This window comes from Dendrobates tinctorius, unplaced genomic scaffold, assembly GCF_039654945.1.
Source record: "Dendrobates tinctorius isolate UK_male_01 unplaced genomic scaffold, ASM3965494v1 ptg000046l, whole genome shotgun sequence".
In the NCBI taxonomy this organism is placed as follows: domain Eukaryota; kingdom Metazoa; phylum Chordata; class Amphibia; order Anura; family Dendrobatidae; genus Dendrobates; species Dendrobates tinctorius.
The window spans coordinates 37,435,556-37,455,468 of NW_027361714.1; the positions used below are offsets into that span (position 1 = coordinate 37,435,556).

Here is a 19,913-nt window from a genome sequence, read left to right on the forward strand (position 1 = left end):
TGTTCCTGTTCTTCCTTCCAGATCTGTTGTTGTTGCTGCCTTAGGCTTTCTCTCAGCATCTCATCATTTGGCGCCATTCTTCTGATGTATTCCTGGATACTCCTTGCTCCACTCGTGAGGGTCGCTTGTATGCCACTATATACAATGCCTTGCAAAAGTATTAGGCCCCCTGAAACTTTTCAACCTTTTCCCACATATCATGCTTCAAACATAACAAGTGGGACACAATTGTGAAGTTGAACGAAATTTATTGATTATTTTAAATTTTTGTGGAAATTCAAAAACTGAAAAGTGGGCCGTGCAATATTATTCGGCCCCTTTACTTTCAGTGCAGCAAACTCACTCCAGAAGTTCATTGTGGATCTCTGAAAGATCCAATGTAGTCCTAAATGACTAATGATGATAAATATAATCCACCTGTGTGTAATTAGTCTCCGTATAAATGCACCTGATCTGTGATAGTCTCAGGGTTCTGTTTGAAGCACAGAGAGCATCATGAAAACCAAGGGACACAACAGGCAGGTCCATGATACTGTTGTGGAAAAGTTTAAAGCCGGATTTGGATAAAAATGATTTCCAAAACTTTAAACATCCTAAGGAGCACTGTGCAAACGATCATATTGAAATTGAAGGAGAATCATACAACTGCAAATCTACCAAGACCCGGCTGTCCCTCTAAACTTTCATCTCAAACATGGAGAAGACTGATTAGAGATGCAGACAAGAGGCCAATTATCACTCTGGATGAACTGCAGAGATCTACAGCTGAGGTGGGACAGTCTGTCCATAAGACAACAATCAATCGTACACTTCACAAATCTGGCCTTTATGGAAAAGTGGCAAGATAAAAGCCATGTCTCAAAGATATACATAAAAAGTGTAATTTATAGTTTGCAACAAGCCACCTGGAAGACACACCAAACATGTGGAAGAAGGTGGTCTGGTCAGATGAAACCAAAATCGAACTTCTTGGCAACAATGCCAAATGATTTGTTTGGCATAAAGGCAACACAGCTTATCACCCTGAACACACCTTCCCCACTGTCAAACAAGGTGGTGGCAGCATCATGGTTTGGGCCTGCTTTTCTCCAGCAGGGACAGGGAAGATGGTTAAAATTGATGGGAAGATGGATGGAGCAAAATACAGGACCATTCTTGAAGAAAATCTGTTGGAATCTGCAAAAGACCTGAGACTGGAACGGAGATTTGTCTTCCAACAAGACAATGATCCCAAACATATGGACGGAAATTCTTGCCCATTCTTCCTTGGCAAACGGCTCGAGCTCAGTGAGGTTTGATGGAGATCATTTGTGAATAGCAGTTTTCAGCGTTTCCACAGATTCGCGATTGGATTCAGGTCTGGACTTTGCCTTGGCCATTCTAACACCTGGATATGTTTATTTGTGAACCATTCCATTATAGATCTTGCTTTATGTTTGGGATCATTGTCTTGTTGGAAGACAAATCTCCGTCCCAGTCTCAGGTCTTTTGCAGACTCCAACAGGTTTTCTTCAAGAATGGCCCTATATTTGGCTCCATCCATCTTCCCAACAATTTTAACCATCTTTCCTGTCCCTGCTGAAGAAAAGCAGCCCCAAACCATGATGCTGCCACCACCATGTTTGACAGTGGGGATGGTGTGTTCAGGGTGATGAGATGTGTTGCCTTTATGCCAAACATATCATTTGGCATTGTTGCCAAAAAGTTCAATTTTGGTTTCATCTGACCAGAGCACCTTCTTCCACATGTTTGGTGCATCTCCAAGGTGGTTTGTTGCAAACTTTAAAGGACACTCTTTATGGATATCTTTGAGAAACGGCTTTCTTCTTGCCACTCTTCCATAAAGGCCAGATTTGTGCAGTGTATGACTGATTGTTGTCCTATGGACAGACTGTCCCACCTCAGCTGTAGATCTCTGCAGTTCATCCAGAGTGATCATGGGCCTCTTGGCTGCATCTCTGATCAATCTTCTCCTTGCTTGAAATGAAAGTTTAGAGGGACGGCAGGGGCTTGGTAGATTTACAGTGGTATGTTTCAATATGATCGCTTGCACAGCGCTCCTTGGGATGTTTAAAGTTTTGGAAACCATTTTGTATCCAAATCTGGCTTTAAACTTCTCCACAACAGTATCACGGACCTGCCTGTTGTGTTCCTTGGTTTTCATGATGCTCTCTATGCTTCAAACAGAACCCTGAGACTATCACAGAGCAGGTGCATTTATATGGATACTTGATCACACAGGTGGATTATACAGTATTTATCATCATTAGTCATTTAGGACAACATTGGATCATTCAGACATCCACAATGAACTTCTGGAGTGAGTTTGCTGCACTGAAAGTAAAGGGGCCGAATAATATTGCACGCACCACTTTTCAGTTTTTGACTTTCCACAAAAGTTTAAAATAACCAATAAATTTCGTTCAACTTCACAATTGTGTTCCACTTGCTGATTCTTCACCAAAAATTTACACCTGATATCTTTATGTTTGAAGCATGATATGTGGGAAAAGGTTGAAAAGTTCCAGTGGGCCGAATACTTTCGCAAGGCACTGTGGCGCCCCTGAGGGTTCAGTCGCCACAGAGGTACTGCACCTCCTCCTGAGGTGTGGTACCCCACTATCAAGGTAAGGTGGAGACACCTGACCACACTCCAACACCTGCATGGCTACATCCCTTGCGCCCGACACTACACCATCTAAGTGTCACTTCACCTACTCTGCCCTGGGACTACAGCCCTGCCTGTGGAGGGCTATAACATCATTGCTGCACCACAGCATCTGTCCCAGATGATCTGTCTGCAGTGTCGGCTTACATCTTCATTGCCGAACACCACAGGTGGCGTCACAAATCACTTATAAATTCCCCCTTTTTACAATGGGTGCCCAGGGCCATGGGCCGGGTCCCAGCTGCCGTGACATCTCTCATTGAGGCTCATCGGGCCCGGTACCAGGTACCCCACAGCCCTAGGAGGGCGACCCAATTTTGGCGTCACGAACAGGATGACGAAGCCCGGTGCCACCGGGTTCTGTGCGCCTACGATTTATTGGACTTAAAAAAGTTTGTGGAAATGTGCAGAATAACCAATTTGATAGACTGTAATATGAATGCTAAAAATGGCCGCCAGCGCGGAGAAGAAGGGCGTGACAACATGGGTGGTCCTAAGAAAAGACCGCAAACTGTCCTGGGCCTCCCCTGTCTGAACTTCTATGCGACAGCAAAATGGCCCACCCCCCGAGGGGTTCGTATACTGGCTTGGTATGGAGGAGTAGGAAGAAGATGCCGCCCCAAGAAGGAGGAGCGGGAGCCGGTTGCGGGAAAAGAGGCCAGACAGGAAGAAGAGGGAGAGAATGCCATGATGGAAGGAGAGAGGAGGCCTGAAGAGCAAAGGGAGGTTAAGCTGACCCTCCCCGGCGCAATGGCTGAAGGCTCCGATCTGGCTTCCCATCTGGACCGTCAGCAGCTGGAGGGCGAGATAACCAAGCTGACCACCTGTCTGAGGCTGAGGCAAGAAGCCCTATGGATGCTGAACCTGCAGCGTGCCCAGGAGGGGCCTACACCCACGGTACCTTCACCACCGGTACCCGTCGCCGCTGCACAAGCTCTACCCCAGGCAGTGCCCCTGGAGCCGGAGGAGGCTGCAATATCACCGGCAGCGCCCAATGACATCTCCGCGCTGCAACCGCCGCTGAGCATTGTCTGCCCAGAGGAGTCATCTGAGGGCCTGTGGCCTGAAGCGGAGATAGTTGAGCCCCTGCCTGGACCTAGCGCGGCAGCGCAGGTCCCACTGGAGACACCCAAGGATCCGGAGCCACCATCTGCTCCACCACCGTCTCCAGGACTTAACCGGGCAGTTCCAACTGCTGCCACCGGGCGCCGCACCGTGCCTGCACCGGAGCCAAGACCGCACCACCAGGAGGCCCCAGGTATGCCCGTCATCCCTGAAGCTAGGGAAGCCACTGGGTGCCCGCCGGCCACGGCGGCCGGACAGGTAGTGCTGGACTTGGTCTGGGACTGGGATACTAGTCCATGGGGGGAGACACCCGAACCCCTAACAGTGGTGCCACGGTCCACGGTGGGCAGGGGCCGATCCCGGGAAGAGGAGGAGGAAGAACCTTACTGTCAACAGACCCTCCGCAAACTGGCAGCCGAGGAGAGGGCGCGAGAACAGAGAAGGCTGGCAGTGCTGGGTCCTGACCTGGGCTGTAAGGAGAAGGTCCATGCTGGACATTATGGCCCCCGGGATTCAGCAGGATGGGGTCAGGTCCTCAATGTCAATCACAAACGGGGATTTGGGTTCATAGCAGACCCCCAGATGATCTCTGACCTATTTTTCAGCTGGAGGGATGTTGAGTCTCACCTTCAGAGGGAACACCTAGTGCGTGACCTACAGCCAGGGGAATATGTCACCTTTACCCGGCATGAGGGGCTACGCGGCTGGTATGCCCTAAACATACGCCGCATACCGGAGGACTTGTTGGCAACTTACCTGAAGGAGAAAGCGTGTGTTCCCCTGGCAGAAAAACCTCCCACAGTAGTTACCAGAACTGTGTTTGTACCCACACCAGCGGGCCAGGCTACGTCGGTACCAATCCAGCATTCCTTGGTACAAGTCACCACCCCTGCTGTACCTCAGGCAGCAGCTATGCCAGCTGAATACCAGCAATTCATCAACCCACCAGGAGGTGGACACCCAGAGCATCTCCCCTGGAAGCAGCCCAAGCAACCAGCTTCCAGAACCCCAGGAGGGGACTACTAGCCATAATGTTTACCTGTACTATCTGCTACCCAGGAGGGTATTTGCACCATTGTGCTTTAAAGTTATTTTTGTTTATGCATCATGTTTTTCCAGTTGTTGCCCAGTTTTATTGGCAGCGTTTGTCTCGGCTGAACTGTGGAGATCATGGACGCTGAATGATCCAGAACTTTATTGTAAATAGTTGCACCTCTTTAGGTGCCCTTTATTGGTTTTACATAGCCCCTTTTATGGATAAGAACTACCTCATCGTGGAGCATGGCTCCTACCTAAAGGACACTGCAAGAGATCCCGGCTGGGAGCAGTGTCCAGGACCTACAAAAATTATTGAAGTTTTGATGTGAAGTATTTTACAATGTGCCTTATGACAGTATTAATAGAGAATAGCTTTTATAAAGAATCTAGTTTATAGAATGTATTAATAAAGAGATGTAAATAAAGATGAAGATTTGAAAAATGCAGGTGGCGAACCAGTCATCAACGGTTGTTACTTAAGGTTAATAAAAGAAAATAGTAAATGTGAAAGAAAAGAGAAAGTGAAGAAGTGTGTTAATGATGTTACTTGAAGTGATAGTGAGTTATTGCTAAAAGCACTTTTGAATTAGGTACTATAGTAAAGTATAGCTATTTAGTAAAAATTGTTTTGCAACATTCAAGAGACAGCGCCTCTCATATTGAGAAGATTAGATAAGAATTGTTTATTAGCATTATAAAAATTTTGTATGTTCCTGTATTTGTCAACTTCTGTTTTCTTGCAGCCCGCGGATGTGCTGTGCTTAACGGGGGGTATGTGGCGCCCTTGAGGGTTCAGTCGCCACATAGGTACTGCACCTCCTCCTGAGGTGTGGTACCCCACTATCCAGGTAAGGTGGAGACACCTGACCACACTCCAACACCTGCATCCCACACCACAAAGTAGTGTAGCAAAGCACCTTCGGCGGCTCCCTGCTTGGAGTGTAGCATAGCACCCCTTGGTGGCTCCCTGCTTGGAACAAGAAACATGCTGGGAGGTGGGTGGAGTTTAGTTCACATAAAAGAGCGGGAAGAGTTGAGTCAATCAGTCTTTCATTCACTATGTAGAAGGACAGAGAGTGAGAAAGAGAAGATCCCCGGAAGAGAGGGATGGAAGAAGGAAGTGCTTCAGCAGGCCACAGTGATCTGGGTCTGCTGGCACTGGAAAGAGACAGAGAAAGGAAGCTTGATTCTCCATTGGAAAGAAGGATTAGTACTGAACGTAAGGAGAATAGGAGGATTAAGGATCAGGGTTGGAAGAGAAAACTCTTCCCAAGTTCAAAGCGCAAGGCCAGGGTCCGGTCCCCAAGGTTGTATGGATACTAATGGTCCTGCAGCAGACACCGGAGGAATAGAAGTAGTGACCACTTTATTCCCACATAAGACTTGGGGGCACAACAGCAACAATAGTGAGCCGGGACTAGGTAGTAAGGAGTCCCCGAAGCAGGCTACAGCTGTCTGCCATACAAGAAGAGTTCATAAGAACATCTGACAGGAGGAACTCAAGTGTAACTCAGTACTGTGAGTACTTCACTCAAAGGCTCTATAAGAGGAGACGTTCAGAAAAGGCACATATGTTGGCGGAGTGTTGGAAGGGAGTACTTCATCTTGCCTGGAAGTTGGCTGAGCTCCTGACCTGGAGGACACAGCACCGAGATGGGCACCTGTACCACAACAGACTGTGAGTAAAGCTTTGGAACTACATGCCCTGGTGTCCTCCACTTATTCCTGCGCCAACACGCCAGCACGGCTACATCCCTTGCGCCCGACACTACACCATCTACAGTGGGGAAAAAAAGTATTTAGTCAGTCAGCAATAGTGCAAGTTCCACCACTTAAAAAGATGAGAGGCGTCTGTAATTTACATCATAAGTGGTTAAAACTAAAAGAGAAAGAGCGCAATAGGGTCTTACCCAGGTAAAAGAGATACAGTTCAAGCTATTATACTCACCAATAGCTGGAGAGTTAGAGGCATAAAGGAATAGAGGTCAAAGCTGCTGCACATCCAAATGGCCCCGCCGTGACCATAGATCATCAGATATCAAAGAAACAATTTTCGGATTTAAACGTGCGCTGCTAGACAAAACGACTCCTTTCCAGATTGTGTACTTGTATACTTTTATTTTCCCAACGCGTTTCGAAGTCTCAAACTTCTTCCTCATGTCATCCCCTGAGGAAGAAGTTTGAGACTTCGAAACGCGTTGGGAAAATAAAAGTATACAAGTACACAATCTGGAAAGGAGTCGTTTTGTCTAGCAGCGCACGTTTAAATCCGAAAATTGTTTCTTTGATATCTAATTTACATCATAGGTAGACCTCAACTATGGGAGACAAACTGAGAAAAAAAAATCCAGAAAATCACATTGTCTGGTTTTTTTTCATTTTATTTGCATATTATGGTGGAAAATAAGTATTTGGTCAGAAACAAGCAATCAAGATTTCTGGCTCTCACAGACCTGTAACTTCTTCTTTAAGAGTCTCCTCTTTCCTCCACTCATTACCTGTAGTAATGGCACCTGTTTAAACTTGTTATCAGTATAAAAAGACACCTGTGCACACCCTCAAACAGTCTGACTCCAAACTCCACTATGGTGAAGACCAAAGAGCTGTCTAAGGACACCAGAAACAAAATTGTAGCCCTGCACCAGGCTGGGAAGACTGAATCTGCAATAGCCAACCAGCTTGGAGTGAAGAAATCAACTGTGGGAGCAATAATTAGAAAATGGAAGACATACAAGACCACTGATAATCTCCCTCGATCTGGTGCTCCACGCAAAATCCCACCCCGTGGAGTCAGAATGATCACAAGAACGGTGAGCAAAAATCCCAGAACCACGCGGGGGGACCTAGTGAATGAACTGCAGAGAGCTGGGACCAATGTAACAAGGCCTACCATAAGTAACACACTACGCCACCATGGACTCAGATCCTTCAGTGCCAGACGTGTCCCACTGCTTAAGCCTGTACATGTCCGGGCCCGTCTGAAGTTTGCTAGAGAGCATTTGGATGATCCAGAGGAGTTTTGGGAGAATGTCCTATGGTCTGATGAAACCAAACTGGAACTGTTTGGTAGAAACACAACTTGTCGTGTTTGGAGGAAAAAGAATACTGAGTTGCATCCATCAAACACCATACCTACTGTAAAGCATGGTGGTGGAAACATCATGCTTTGGGGCTGTTTCTCTGCAAAGGGGCCAGGACGACTGATCCGGGTACATGAAAGAATGAATGGGGCCATGTATCGTGAGATTTTGAGTGCAAACCTCCTTCCATCAGCAAGGACATTGAAGATGAAACGTGGCTGGGTCTTTCAACATGACAATGATCCAAAGCACACCGCCAGGGCAATGAAGGAGTGGCTTCGTAAGAAGCATTTCAAGGTCCTGGAGTGGCCTAGCCAGTCTCCAGATCTCAACCCTATAGAAAACCTTTGGAGGGAGTTGAAAGTCCGTGTTGCCAAGCGAAAAGCCAAAAACATCACTGCTCTAGAGGAGATCTGCATGGAGGAATGGGCCAACATACCAACAACAGTGTGTGGCAACCTTGTGAAGACTTACAGAAAACGTTTGACCTCTGTCATTGCCAACAAAGGATATATCACAAAGTATTGAGATGAAATTTTGTTTCTGACCAAATACTTATTTTCCACCATAATATGCAAATAAAATGAAAAAAAAACAGACAATGTGATTTTCTGGATTTTTTTTTCTCAGTTTGTCTCCCATAGTTGAGGTCTACCTATGATGTAAATTACAGATGCCTCTCATCTTTTTAAGTGGTGGAACTTGCACTATTGCTGACTGACTAAATACTTTTTTTCCCCACTGTAAGTGTCACTTCACCTACTCTGCCCTGGGACTATAGCCCTGCCTGTGGAGTGCTATAACATCATTGCTGCACCACACCATCTGTCCCAGAGGATCTGTCTGCAGCGTCGGCTTACATCTTCATTGGTGAACACCTCAGGTGGCGTCACAAATCACTTATAAACTTCCCCCTTTTTACAATGGGCGCCCAGGGCCACGGACCGGGTCCCAGCTGCCGTGACATTTGCCATTGAGGCTCATCGGGCCCGGTACCGAGTACCCCACAGCCCTGGGAGGGCGACCCAGCACTGTATATATACTGTATATAAATAAATATTTCTATTCACATTTCCCAACTAAATGTTCCCCTCCCATCCCGTATAAACTCAAGAAACTAGAGGAAAAGTCCGTCCACGACTATATGGAGAATATTACAAAATTAACCAACTATACATATACACATCAGAGATGATGCCGTGTACAAAGTCTGCTGGAGCTGAATCACTGCTCCTTCTTATATTGTCCCACAGAGAGACCCCTCTTCCAGAGAACAGAATGGAAAACACAAGTCCTTCCTGGAGTTCACTGCGTGCTATGTCAGCACCTAAATGTACCTTAGAATCTTTAGTTACTGAACAGCACAAAAGCATAGTGACAAAACTAGGAATGCTGGTTATTGATTCCAGTAGGAAAATGTGGTCCGTAGAGTCAATATACCTAACTAACTAACTAAAGGCTTTATTCCGGCCTTGTGTCTCCTGGCGCCAAAATATATTGTGATGTGTGAACGTTTTTACTTACTGCTGTGTAGCAGTGAGCTTTTAGTGTTTCTTACCGCTGGGTCTGCTCTGAACAACACGATCAGGACAAGCAGGCAAATGCAGAGCTCTTCTAGCCGGTGAGCAACACCGAGGAGGCATGTGCTATAGTGCTTCCACAGGATGCGGACCTTTCACTTCACAGGTTCCAGGCACCTTCTGATCTTTACCAGCTTTTACAGCAGGAATTCCCTTGCATCCGGACAGGTTCGGATACCGGTTCAGTTCAGCTTTAATCTGCCACTGTCACTAGGGGATGTCACCATATCCCTCTCCAGCACAGCCTCATACTCTCCTCATTCCTGCAGACTCAGCCCAAGATGGCAGCACTTCTTCTTCCTGTCTTTCACTTTTAATAAAACCCTCCCTTTTACATCTTAAGGTACTGTCACACTTAGCGATGTACCAGCAATCCCGACCAGCGATATGACGCGGTCAGGATCGCTGGTACATCGCTAAGTGGTCGTTAGTGAGCTGCCACACAGGCAGATCTCACCAGCGACATCGCTGGGGACGGGGGTCGCTACTTACCTGTCACACTAGGCAATCCTGCGTCCTCCCGCCAGGCTCCACGCTCGTTGCTCGTCTCTCCACAGGAAGCGCCGCAGGAAGCTGGCGACGAGAAGCGGTTCTGAATGTTCTCGCGCGATCAGCGATAACCAGCGGGGTAGCGGGTCGTAGGTAAGTATCAGACACAGCGATGTCGCTAGCAATATCGCTATAACGTCACAAGTTATAGCAATATTGCTAGCGATATCGCTTAGTGTGACATGCCCTTAACAGACATTTCTCAGTCTCTCAACCATGTTCAAACAACAGCGACATCTTGTGGCCAGTTAACAACATTAACTATAAAGAGACAAATCTATTGACAAGTACAAAGATTGTCCAGGCGGGAGAACAATTACATTTATCTTCAATTATACTGCCCTGGTGAGCCAACACACATTTCACAATTGATAGATAGAACTAATAGATAGATAAGGTACCCCACACCATTTTATTATTTTATTTAATTATTAGCTAAATACATGTACAGTAAACTACACACGAACAACACTAATTATATATCTCACTGACATCTTTCTATCCTATTTCATCTATTCTATTTTGACAGTTCACTCTGTGAATTTACTGTACTTGTCTGATGACACGCCAGGTTTCCTATGAGATGGGAGTGAAAAATAACACGACACACGCAATTTTTTTTATCGCACCCATTGGCTTGCATTCGTGAATTTTGGCGGTTTTTCACAGCCATACGCAGCATACTGTGTTTTTTCCCTCACCTTAATTCCAGGTGAGGAAAAACTCGCAGAGGAATACTGCCTCATTGAATAACATTGTTACGAGTGCCATGCAATTTTTTCTCACATTGGACTTGCCAATTTTATACTTAGATGTGAGCGAATCCTAACACTGAGTCAAATTGGGGTCGCTGGAGTGCGCTGTTAGCTTGTAATGACCAGAGGTGCGAATAATATCCAGTGGGTCTCAAAGCGAGACTGAGGCAGAAATAACAATACTGTCTTTACTAAAATGACAGTTGTAGTGAGGTTTAGCATCGAAGGAAACAGACTGAAATTCTGCTTCAATTACACTCATTCAACCAGAGCTAGAATAAATGTGCCAATCCGAAAGTTCCCACTTTGAGTGTGTTACACTGAGGTTTAGAATAAATTTACCTGTCCAAAAGGTCAAACCAGGTACTAAGAAAACAGGTGTAAATTGGTGGTATTATGGGACCACCTGGGATGGCACACTGAGTATAAACCTTTCAAAACCCACAATAACAATACATATAACTATATCAGAAGTTCTTAAACAATTAATCTGGGGATACCCGGGTATCTATTACTATGGCACCATTAACCTGACGTGAGTCTCTACTCAGGCATATAATTAGCATTGGATTTAGCCAGTCCCAAAATCTTCAGTGCCAAAGCAACCACAGGAAAATAAGGCTCAGCGTCTTGTCGGCCGATGCCGAGCCAACATGCCGGGGAATTATAGTTCTGAAGCCTCAGGATACGGTCCAGGATAGCACTTCTACGGGGCTTGTCGGGATCCTTCTCACTATGAATGGTACAGAATACCGTCTCTCCTCCAGCAATCACAAATTCTCCTGAGAGCAAACCGCCTGAATCTGCATAGGATAAATGTATTCTGTTGCTTTTCAGCTCAGCACAGCAGGGATTCCACAGAGCTCCACAGTCACACAGCTCTCAAGAATGCTCTGTACTGGTTCCACAGCAGAACCACAGGTTCACAATGGGAAGGGTTTAACACCTTCACAAACACACTGGCAGCAAAACAGTCTTTTTAGAGTCCAAACTCCTCACTTCACATCAGCTGTCCAAAGCTGTGTCTCACATGGCAGTCTCTCTCCTTCTTGAAGCATCACTTCTTAGCATCCTAAACAGCAAACACTAGGCCCCACCCCCCAGCACACACAGTTTATTGGGCTTTTTTTCTCAGCCCAGACATGCAAAAGCAGCAGGGTCGTAATGCTCTCCTGATTTCATCACAGTTTACCCTCTTACAAGCTCCCAATCCTGGACAATTTCAAAGTCACAGTGCATGTAATGCTGCAAAGGAAAATCTGATTTATGTAACAGTATTCAGAGAGCAGAATTTGAAAAAGCAGTGTCGTGATACTGTTAATTTGAACTGTCATTTACACAGAAGCACCCACCCTCAGCAATCAAGAAGTCAGGAGGTGGGGGAAAGGTGTGCTCTTGAAGTAAGAGGAATCAAAACATTTAACCCCCTTAACCCCTTCACCCCGAAGCCTGTTTTCACCTTTCTGACAAGGCCAATTTTTACAATTCTGACCATTGTCACTTTATGAGGTAATAACTCTGAAATGCTTCAATAGATCTCACTGATTCTGAGATTGTTTTCTCGTGACATATTGTAGTGGTAACATTTCTTTGATATGACTTGAGTTTATTTGTGAAAAAAAACGTGACAGATGAAACCCCCGATGGATCCATTCACTATAATGAGGCAGTAGAGTTACTCTGGACTTTGTCTGGCCTCTGTTCAGCGGTGTCATTCGTTTCAGAATAGCACAAAACTGTGGCCAATGGCAATTTTATGCAATCCTATAAAGATGGACACTGCCAGGTCACAGGTCCTATGGTGTCCACAGTGACTCCATCTGCCTCATTATAGGGAATCTACCACCTGGGGTTCTGTCTGAATCACATATTTCAGAGATTTACATGGACACCCCGATGTAAGCGCTCAGCGAAGAGCGCAAGATAAATGTGCTCTGAGCCTTAGTGCGATCTTTGGAAGGCAGAATTAAAAAAAACAACAGAATGTGAAGAATTGGTTTTGTTTATTTTTTACGCCATTCCTCTGGCGGTATAAGTGATTAGGCGACATTATTCTTTGTGTCGGTGCGATTACAGCGAGACCAGATATATATCGGATTTTTGTGTTTTACTGCTGTCACACACTAAAAGACGCTTTTTATTGTGAAAACTAGTTTTTGCATCACCATATTCTGAGAGCAATAATTTTTCCATATTTCGCGTATGAAAAAAGAGAAAAGAAACGCGAACGGCACCGCTGTTACCATTTAGCTTCTAGTGGTGTGCGGTATCCGGAGCTCTCAGTGCTGGCAGCTGCGGGTGCTGGTCTGGGAATCCACAGCGCTGATTATATCCAAGAAGAAAAGAAGACCGCACTCCTGGAGCTGATGGAAATAGTGTTAGATTTATGGCACATGCTATACATGTCGGCCGGGGGAGTGATAACAGGAGAGGGACAGCTGACAACAGGTCCCTGTTGAAGCGCTGTGGTAGCGCGAAACGGCCGTTGACCAGACCGTAACACCCATCGGACCCGGACCGGACCCGGACCGCCCTCCCGTGAGTATAACATAACTCATTTTTCTTATCTTTCAGGTTACAGAATGCTGTGGATAAGCCCCTGATGGTGGTGGCTGCAGCTGATAGGCCAAAAATAGGGTGACAGATTCCCTTTAAGCTTGATTCAACCCATTCGCTGTGGCTTAAGGTCCCGTCACACCTAGCGACGCTATAACGATCCCGACAGCGATACGACACGACAGGGATCGTTGCCGCATCGCTATGTGGTCGCTATTGAGATGTCAGACAGTCCAATCTACCCAACGACGGAGCAACGATCTAGCGTGTCATAGCGACCTTTGCAACGATGTCGGTGGTCGTTGGGACCCTGTCACAGTGCATGTTCCATTGACGATTCACACCTCGATGAGGGATGTACTGTGTGACGCTGTATTTACACAGGCGTGGATTGCGCTCCCTTTCTCACGCCCTCTCATCTCTGAATGGTGGACGCTACCGCATCCTGATTGGCCGTGCATTTAAAAGAAGGTGGCGTACTAGTGCTCCATTTCATTGTTCTCGAACACGTCTTTTGGCTAGCACAACCGGGTAACGGTCATCGGTGTCCTATTTGCATTAACCGCCTGCCCTAGTAGCGTTCACCGGCTGTCAATGACAAGCAGATGATCCAAAATGGAGTCGCAGCCGTTGGACAAAAACAGGATCTCAACTTGGACACACCCGGGTCAGGAACATAGAACTGAAGCGCTACTTTGTTAGCTTCTTTTAAAAGGAAGCCCGCCAATCAGGACACTGTAGTGACCACCAATCGGAGCCGAGGTAGTAGTGGAAACGGGAACGCTAATCCTCGCCTTGTCTTGCTTCTGAGTTGCTAACGAGGTCGTTAGGCTAGGTGTCAAACGTGACGATCCAAGCGACTCAGCGGGACATGAGCGACCAAAGAAATGTCCAGACATTTCGGGCACGATCAGCGATACCCGGCAGGGGGGCTGGTCGCTGGTCACTGTCACACACAGCGATCTCGCTGGTAAGATCACTATAACGTCACAGTTCTAGTGACTCAGCAGCGATCTCGCTTAGTGTGACAGGGCCTTTATTCTCAACATATGGAATCTAGGACAAATGGGAGGTGAAGAACAAAAGAGATAGAGAATGAAGTATACCGTATTTTCTTACCCATGTCATAGTGGATCTGCCTTTTGTGTTGTACTGACATTCTGTAATTAAATGATCACCCTGTAAAAAAACATAAAAACATTGTTGGGGTTAAGTCATAATGGGTTGTCCAAAAGGACAGTTTTGTAAAGTGACTAGAATGGAATAAGAAAATAAAGAAATACCAAAGTCCCCAGTGGTCTTTACTTCAGGTTTTCTCAAAACAGTTGAAATGCCCTGAAATGCCTCTCAAACAATCACAGGCTATGGCGGTTCACCTGCTATTTCTTGTTGTCACCGAAATCTGAATGCTGGCACTTTACACAGACTTAAACAAAACAGCTACTGTTACTCAAACATATGGGAGTGGGCATTTTTCCAATGAATAGATCAAGATATAATAATTACTGATAAATAAAAATTCAAAGTCAGGGAATAGTGCAAGAGTGAATTTGAGCAAATTGCAAGAGTGTTATTTGAAGCAACACATAACAGCTAAACACAAAATATCTTAACTGAACTCAGATAACCTGAGAATCTAAATTTATTCTGCATTTCCAGAACCAAAGAAGCTAAATGTGTTCTGGTAATATTACAGATGGTAAAATGTGCCACTGATGTGGTAATTTGAATGTTGTCAAACAAATTAATGCCCACCGCATGTGCAGGCTAGGAAACAAGAAAACTTACAGGTAGAATGATTCGTTCTTCTTGCAGATACTGGAACTCTTGGAAATTGAAGTCAAACTCATTGTCATAGGCAAGTAATTTTTGCTCTTGTCCTTTCCTGAAATGTCGTGCACGTAGAACTTGGCCAGCTTGATGAGCATGAAGAAGAACAGCAAATACATGGATTCCATCTGGTTGTTCATGATTCAGAGCCTGCAAACAATTAAAGATGCATTATATCATCTTGTATTATTACAGTGCCTTGCAAAAGTATTTGTCCCCCTGGAACTTTTAAACCTTTTCCCACATATTATGCTTCAAACATAAAGATACCAAATGTAAATTTTTTTTGATGAATCAACAACAAGTGGGACACAGTTGTGAAGTTGAACGAAATTTATTGGTTATTTTAAATTTTTGTGGAAATTCAAAAACTGAAAAGTGGGGCGTGCAATATTATTTGGCCCCTTTAACTTAATACTTTGTTGCGCCACATTTTGCTGCACTTACAGCTGCAAGTCGCTTGGGGGTATATCTCTATCAGTTTTGTACATCGAGAGACTGAAATTCTTGCCCATTCTTCCTTGGAAAACAGCTCAAGCTCAGTGAGGTTTGATGGAGATTGTTTGTGAACAGCAGTTTTCAGCTCTTTCCACAGATTCTCCATTGAATTCAGGTCTGGACTTTGACTTGGCCCTTCTAACACCTGGATACGTTTATTTGTGAACCATTCCATTGTAGATTTTGCTTTATGTTTGGGATCATTGTCTTGTTGGAAGACAAATCTCCGTCCCAGTCTCAGGTATTTTGCAGACTCCACCAGGTTTTCTTCAAGAATGGTCCTTTATTTGGCTCCATACATCTTCCCATCAATTTTAACCATCTTCCCTGTCCCTGCTGAGGAAAAGAAGGCCCAAACCATGATGCTGCCACCACCATGTTTGACAGTGGGGATGGTATGTTCAGGGTGATGAGCTGTGTTGCCTTTACACCAAACATATCATTTGGCATCGTTGCCAAAAAGTTCGATTTTGGTTGCATCTGACCAGAGCACCTTCTTCCACATGTTTGGTGTGTCTCCCAGGTGGCTTGTTGCAAACTTTAAGCAACACTTTTTATGGATATCTTTGAGAAATGGCTTTCTTCTTGCCACTCTTCCATAAAGGCCAGATTTGTGCAGTGTACGACTGATTGTTGTCCTATGGACAGACTGTCCCACCTCAGCTGTAGCTCTCTGTAGTTCATCCAGAGTGATCATGAGCAGCTTGGCTGCATCTCTGATCAGTCTTCTCCTTGTTTGAGATGAAAGTTTTGAGGGACGGCTGGGTCTTGGTAGAGTTGCAGTGGTATGATACTCCTTCCATTTCAATATGATCTTTTGTGAATTCCTTGGCTCAGACTTCTGAGCCGAAGCGCCCCCTGCTCCCTCCGGTGGTTACTGGAGGTAGTGGAGCTGGCCAGATTGACAGAGGTCTGCCACCTGATGATGATGATGACGATTGGAGATCTGGGGTTACTGATTGGAGTATTTAAGTCTGCAGACTTCCTGCAATTCCTGCTGGTGATTGCTTTCCTGTGCAATCAGAGGTCTGATGTCTCCTGCTCTGATCCTGCATTATTCAGCTAAGTGGTTCTTTTGCTAATCCTTTGCATCTGATCTGGTTTTGTCTCTCTCTGCTTGTTGTGCGGGTTCAGCTTGCTCCTCTGGGGGCTGTGCTGGACCACCGCTCCTTATGTTACAGCCTGTGTCAGTTTGTTCAGTCCCCTGTTATATTGGTCTCTTTTGCTTTGCTTCCAGTTCATACCAGAGTGTTGATATAGTGGGGGCGAAGTCTTGTGACTTCAGTGTTTTTCTGTACATCAGACGTGTTGGATTTTTCAGGGTTTTTGCGTGATTGCAGACAGTGTCTTTCCTTTCCTGTCCTGTCTAGTCAGTTTGGGCCCCATCGTTTGCTCAGTCTATTTTTCTGCCTGCGTTTGTGTTTCATCTTGTCTCACTGACAACATATGTTTGGGGGCTATCTGTTCCTTTTGAGGTCTGCTCCGGGGCAGTTTAGATTTCACCTTTCTTGCTTTAGGCTTAGTTAGCTCTCTGCCTGTGCCGAGGCGTCTAGGGCATCGTAGGTACGCTCCACGGCTACTGCTAGTTGTGTGGATAGGATCAGTGGTCTGCAATCCGCTTAGTTACCAACCTCACTGGTTTTCTGGTGGCTTAGCCTGTTTCTGTCATCCTCCTCGGTGACCCATTCATAACAATGATCGCTTGCACAGTGCTCCTTGGGATGTTTAACGTTTTGGAAATCATTTTGTATCCAAATCTGTATTTAAACTTCTCCACAACAGTATCACAGACCTACCTGTTGTGGTCCTTGGTCTTCATAATGCTCTCTGTGCATCAAACAGAACCCTGAGACTATCACAGAGCAGGTGCATTTAAACGGAGACTTGATTACACAGAGGTGGATTACATTTATCTACATTAGTCATTTAGGACAACATTGGATCATTCAGAGATCCACAATGAACTTCTGGAGTGAGTTTGCTGCGCTGAAAGTAATGGGGCCGAATAATATTGCACGCCCCACTTTCAGTTTTTGCATTTCCACAAAAATTTAAAATAATCAATAAATTTCGTTCAACTTCACAATTGTGTCCCACTTGTTGTTGATTCTTCACCAAAAATTTACATTTGCATTTACATATCTTTATGTTTGAAGCATGATATGTGGGAAAAGGTTGAAAAGTTCCAGGGGGCTGAATACTTTCGCAAAGCACTGTATATCATATCATGTGACAGATAGATGCATTACATTTCTACAACAAAGAGCTCACTTAGATGTCGTCGAGGCAAAGATGGGACAAGACACAATTGTTTAAAGTCTTATAATGACAGACTCTCCAAATATTTGAGTGACATTTCTCATTGAAAGAACACATCCCTTATTGTTAAGGAAATACTTAATTTCAACTCAATGATCTCACATCTGGTCTACTTGGGGGAGACTTTCTTGCTAGTCCACAAAAAATCCATTTCACTCAGTGTTTAAAACATCCTATGATAAATAAACTGAGGATGTTGCAATGAGGGAAATAATACACAATGCTTTACAATGATTCCTTTTATTGTAGATTTCCTTGATAGCCTTGTCTGATATTTGATTTGTATTTTAAAAGTGGTAAGGCCACAGTACTTTTCAGGTGCAAGGTGCCATGAGATGGTGTAGGGTTCGAGCAGGCTCACAGGATGCAGTGACGAGACACGAGACTGAATGTGGGGTGAAATAAACTTTTATAAGTTTTAAAGCCGCAAGGGCTAAAACTGCTTAAATCAGACAAAAGGGGAAACACTTATTTGTCCTCGCAGGGACTCGTAAAACAACATTAAAAAAACAAAAAGGGTCCTTATTTTCTCTATAATACACTTAGCCTTCCGGGCGTCGCTCGAGTTCACGACCACTCAGGGGTTGCAGATGTGGCTGCCTTGTAATCCACGACTTCCCGGAAGGACTTGTGCTTGTCCAGCCCCGAAGAGACCAGAACGATGGGGCGCAGCACGCCCTTAAGAAACTGGACGGTGGGGCGCAACGGGCCCTGTAGTAACCGGAACGATGGGGCACAACAGGCCCTGATGAAACCGGAACGATGGGGCACAACAGGCCCTGAAGAAACTGGGCGGTGGGGCGCAACGGGCCCTGAAGAAATGGGGTCGGTGAGGCACAACGGGCCCTGAAGAAGCTGGCACGGTGGGGCACAACAGGCCCTAAAGAAATGGGGTCGGTGGGGCACAACGGGCCCTGAAGAAGCTGGCACGGTGGGGCACAACAGGCCCTGAAGAAGTGGGGTCGGTGGGGCACAACGGGCCCTGAAGAAACTGTTCAGGGGGTCAATCTCCCAGGCGTCCGTTTAGAGGCGCTCGTTCCCCAGCCAGGTCATGACGCAGTTTCAAAAAAGACATAAACGTTAACAAATTCTGCTCAGTGTCCCCTCAGTAACCGGGACGGGCTCTGCGGCCGCCTATAGCGAGGTGACGTCCCCTGAGGTCGGTGATGACGGGGCCGCAGCTGTGGGAGAAGACAGGGGGGCAGTGTCCTGGCCACTGTACCGGATTGCTGTGTCGTCGCAGCGGTCGCCTGAGATCCCGGTCCTGTCACACCACGGAGGGAATCAGCGGCCGTCACTTTATCTGAATCTTTGCGGGGGGAAACTCCCGGGGAGAGTCTCTTACACGTCAACCTTCGGTAAGTCTCAAATTTCCCTTTTTCAATCTCCTGCCTGTCTCTCTTTTCCACACCGTCAGTTGCCACAGTCCTCTCTCTGCCGCACGGCTTCCTCTCTCCTGTCAGGCTCTCTGCCAACTGCCACCTCAGCGCGTCCCCCGCTCCTTTTACCCTCGCCCCGCTCCCTGTTGCCCTGACAACTTCAGTCGCATGTCTCCCTTTGTAATCCCCCTGATGTGGTTTCTTCAACAACCCTGATGGCGGTCCCCCTGGTTCCAGCCCAATCACTGTATGGGGGTCCTCCTCCCCACATTCCCCCACCCTGTAAGCTCGCCAGTCCTCGGGCGAGGGTGTTAGTCTATTGAGATTGGTCTGTAAAGGTGTCAATATTTGTTGCCATACGAACTGGTCTTGTTCATACCGTTCGGGGGGTTTGCCGGCTGTTGACCGCTCGGAGCGTCTAAGTTCGACTGGGGTGGAATCTTCTGGGGTGGTGGACGTCGGTGAGCTGCAAGATGCCGGTGGGTTAATTGTGTCAACTGGCTCATTATTGGGTGGAGGGCCCTTGGGAACTGGAGGGAAATCCTCGTCGTCTGAGTCCCAGCATATGGACTCCGATTTGGATGTCTTCGGGACGG

At 46.1% G+C, this 19,913-nt stretch overlaps 1 protein-coding gene across 4 annotated transcripts in view; it reads right to left on the reverse strand.

Moving 5' to 3' along the window:
* The window catches only part of MOXD1 (monooxygenase DBH like 1), a 306,903-nt gene that overhangs the window by 40,142 nt on the left and 246,848 nt on the right, over positions 1 to 19,913 (reverse strand). For all 4 annotated transcript variants that reach the window (XM_073575826.1, XM_073575827.1, XM_073575825.1 and 1 more), the window contains 2 exons: positions 15,080 to 15,271; positions 14,411 to 14,470 (listed from right to left, as the gene is read on the reverse strand). In XM_073575826.1, the coding sequence (XP_073431927.1) occupies positions 14,411 to 14,470; positions 15,080 to 15,271 (252 nt within the window). The remainder of the gene's footprint in view (positions 1 to 14,410; positions 14,471 to 15,079; positions 15,272 to 19,913) is intronic.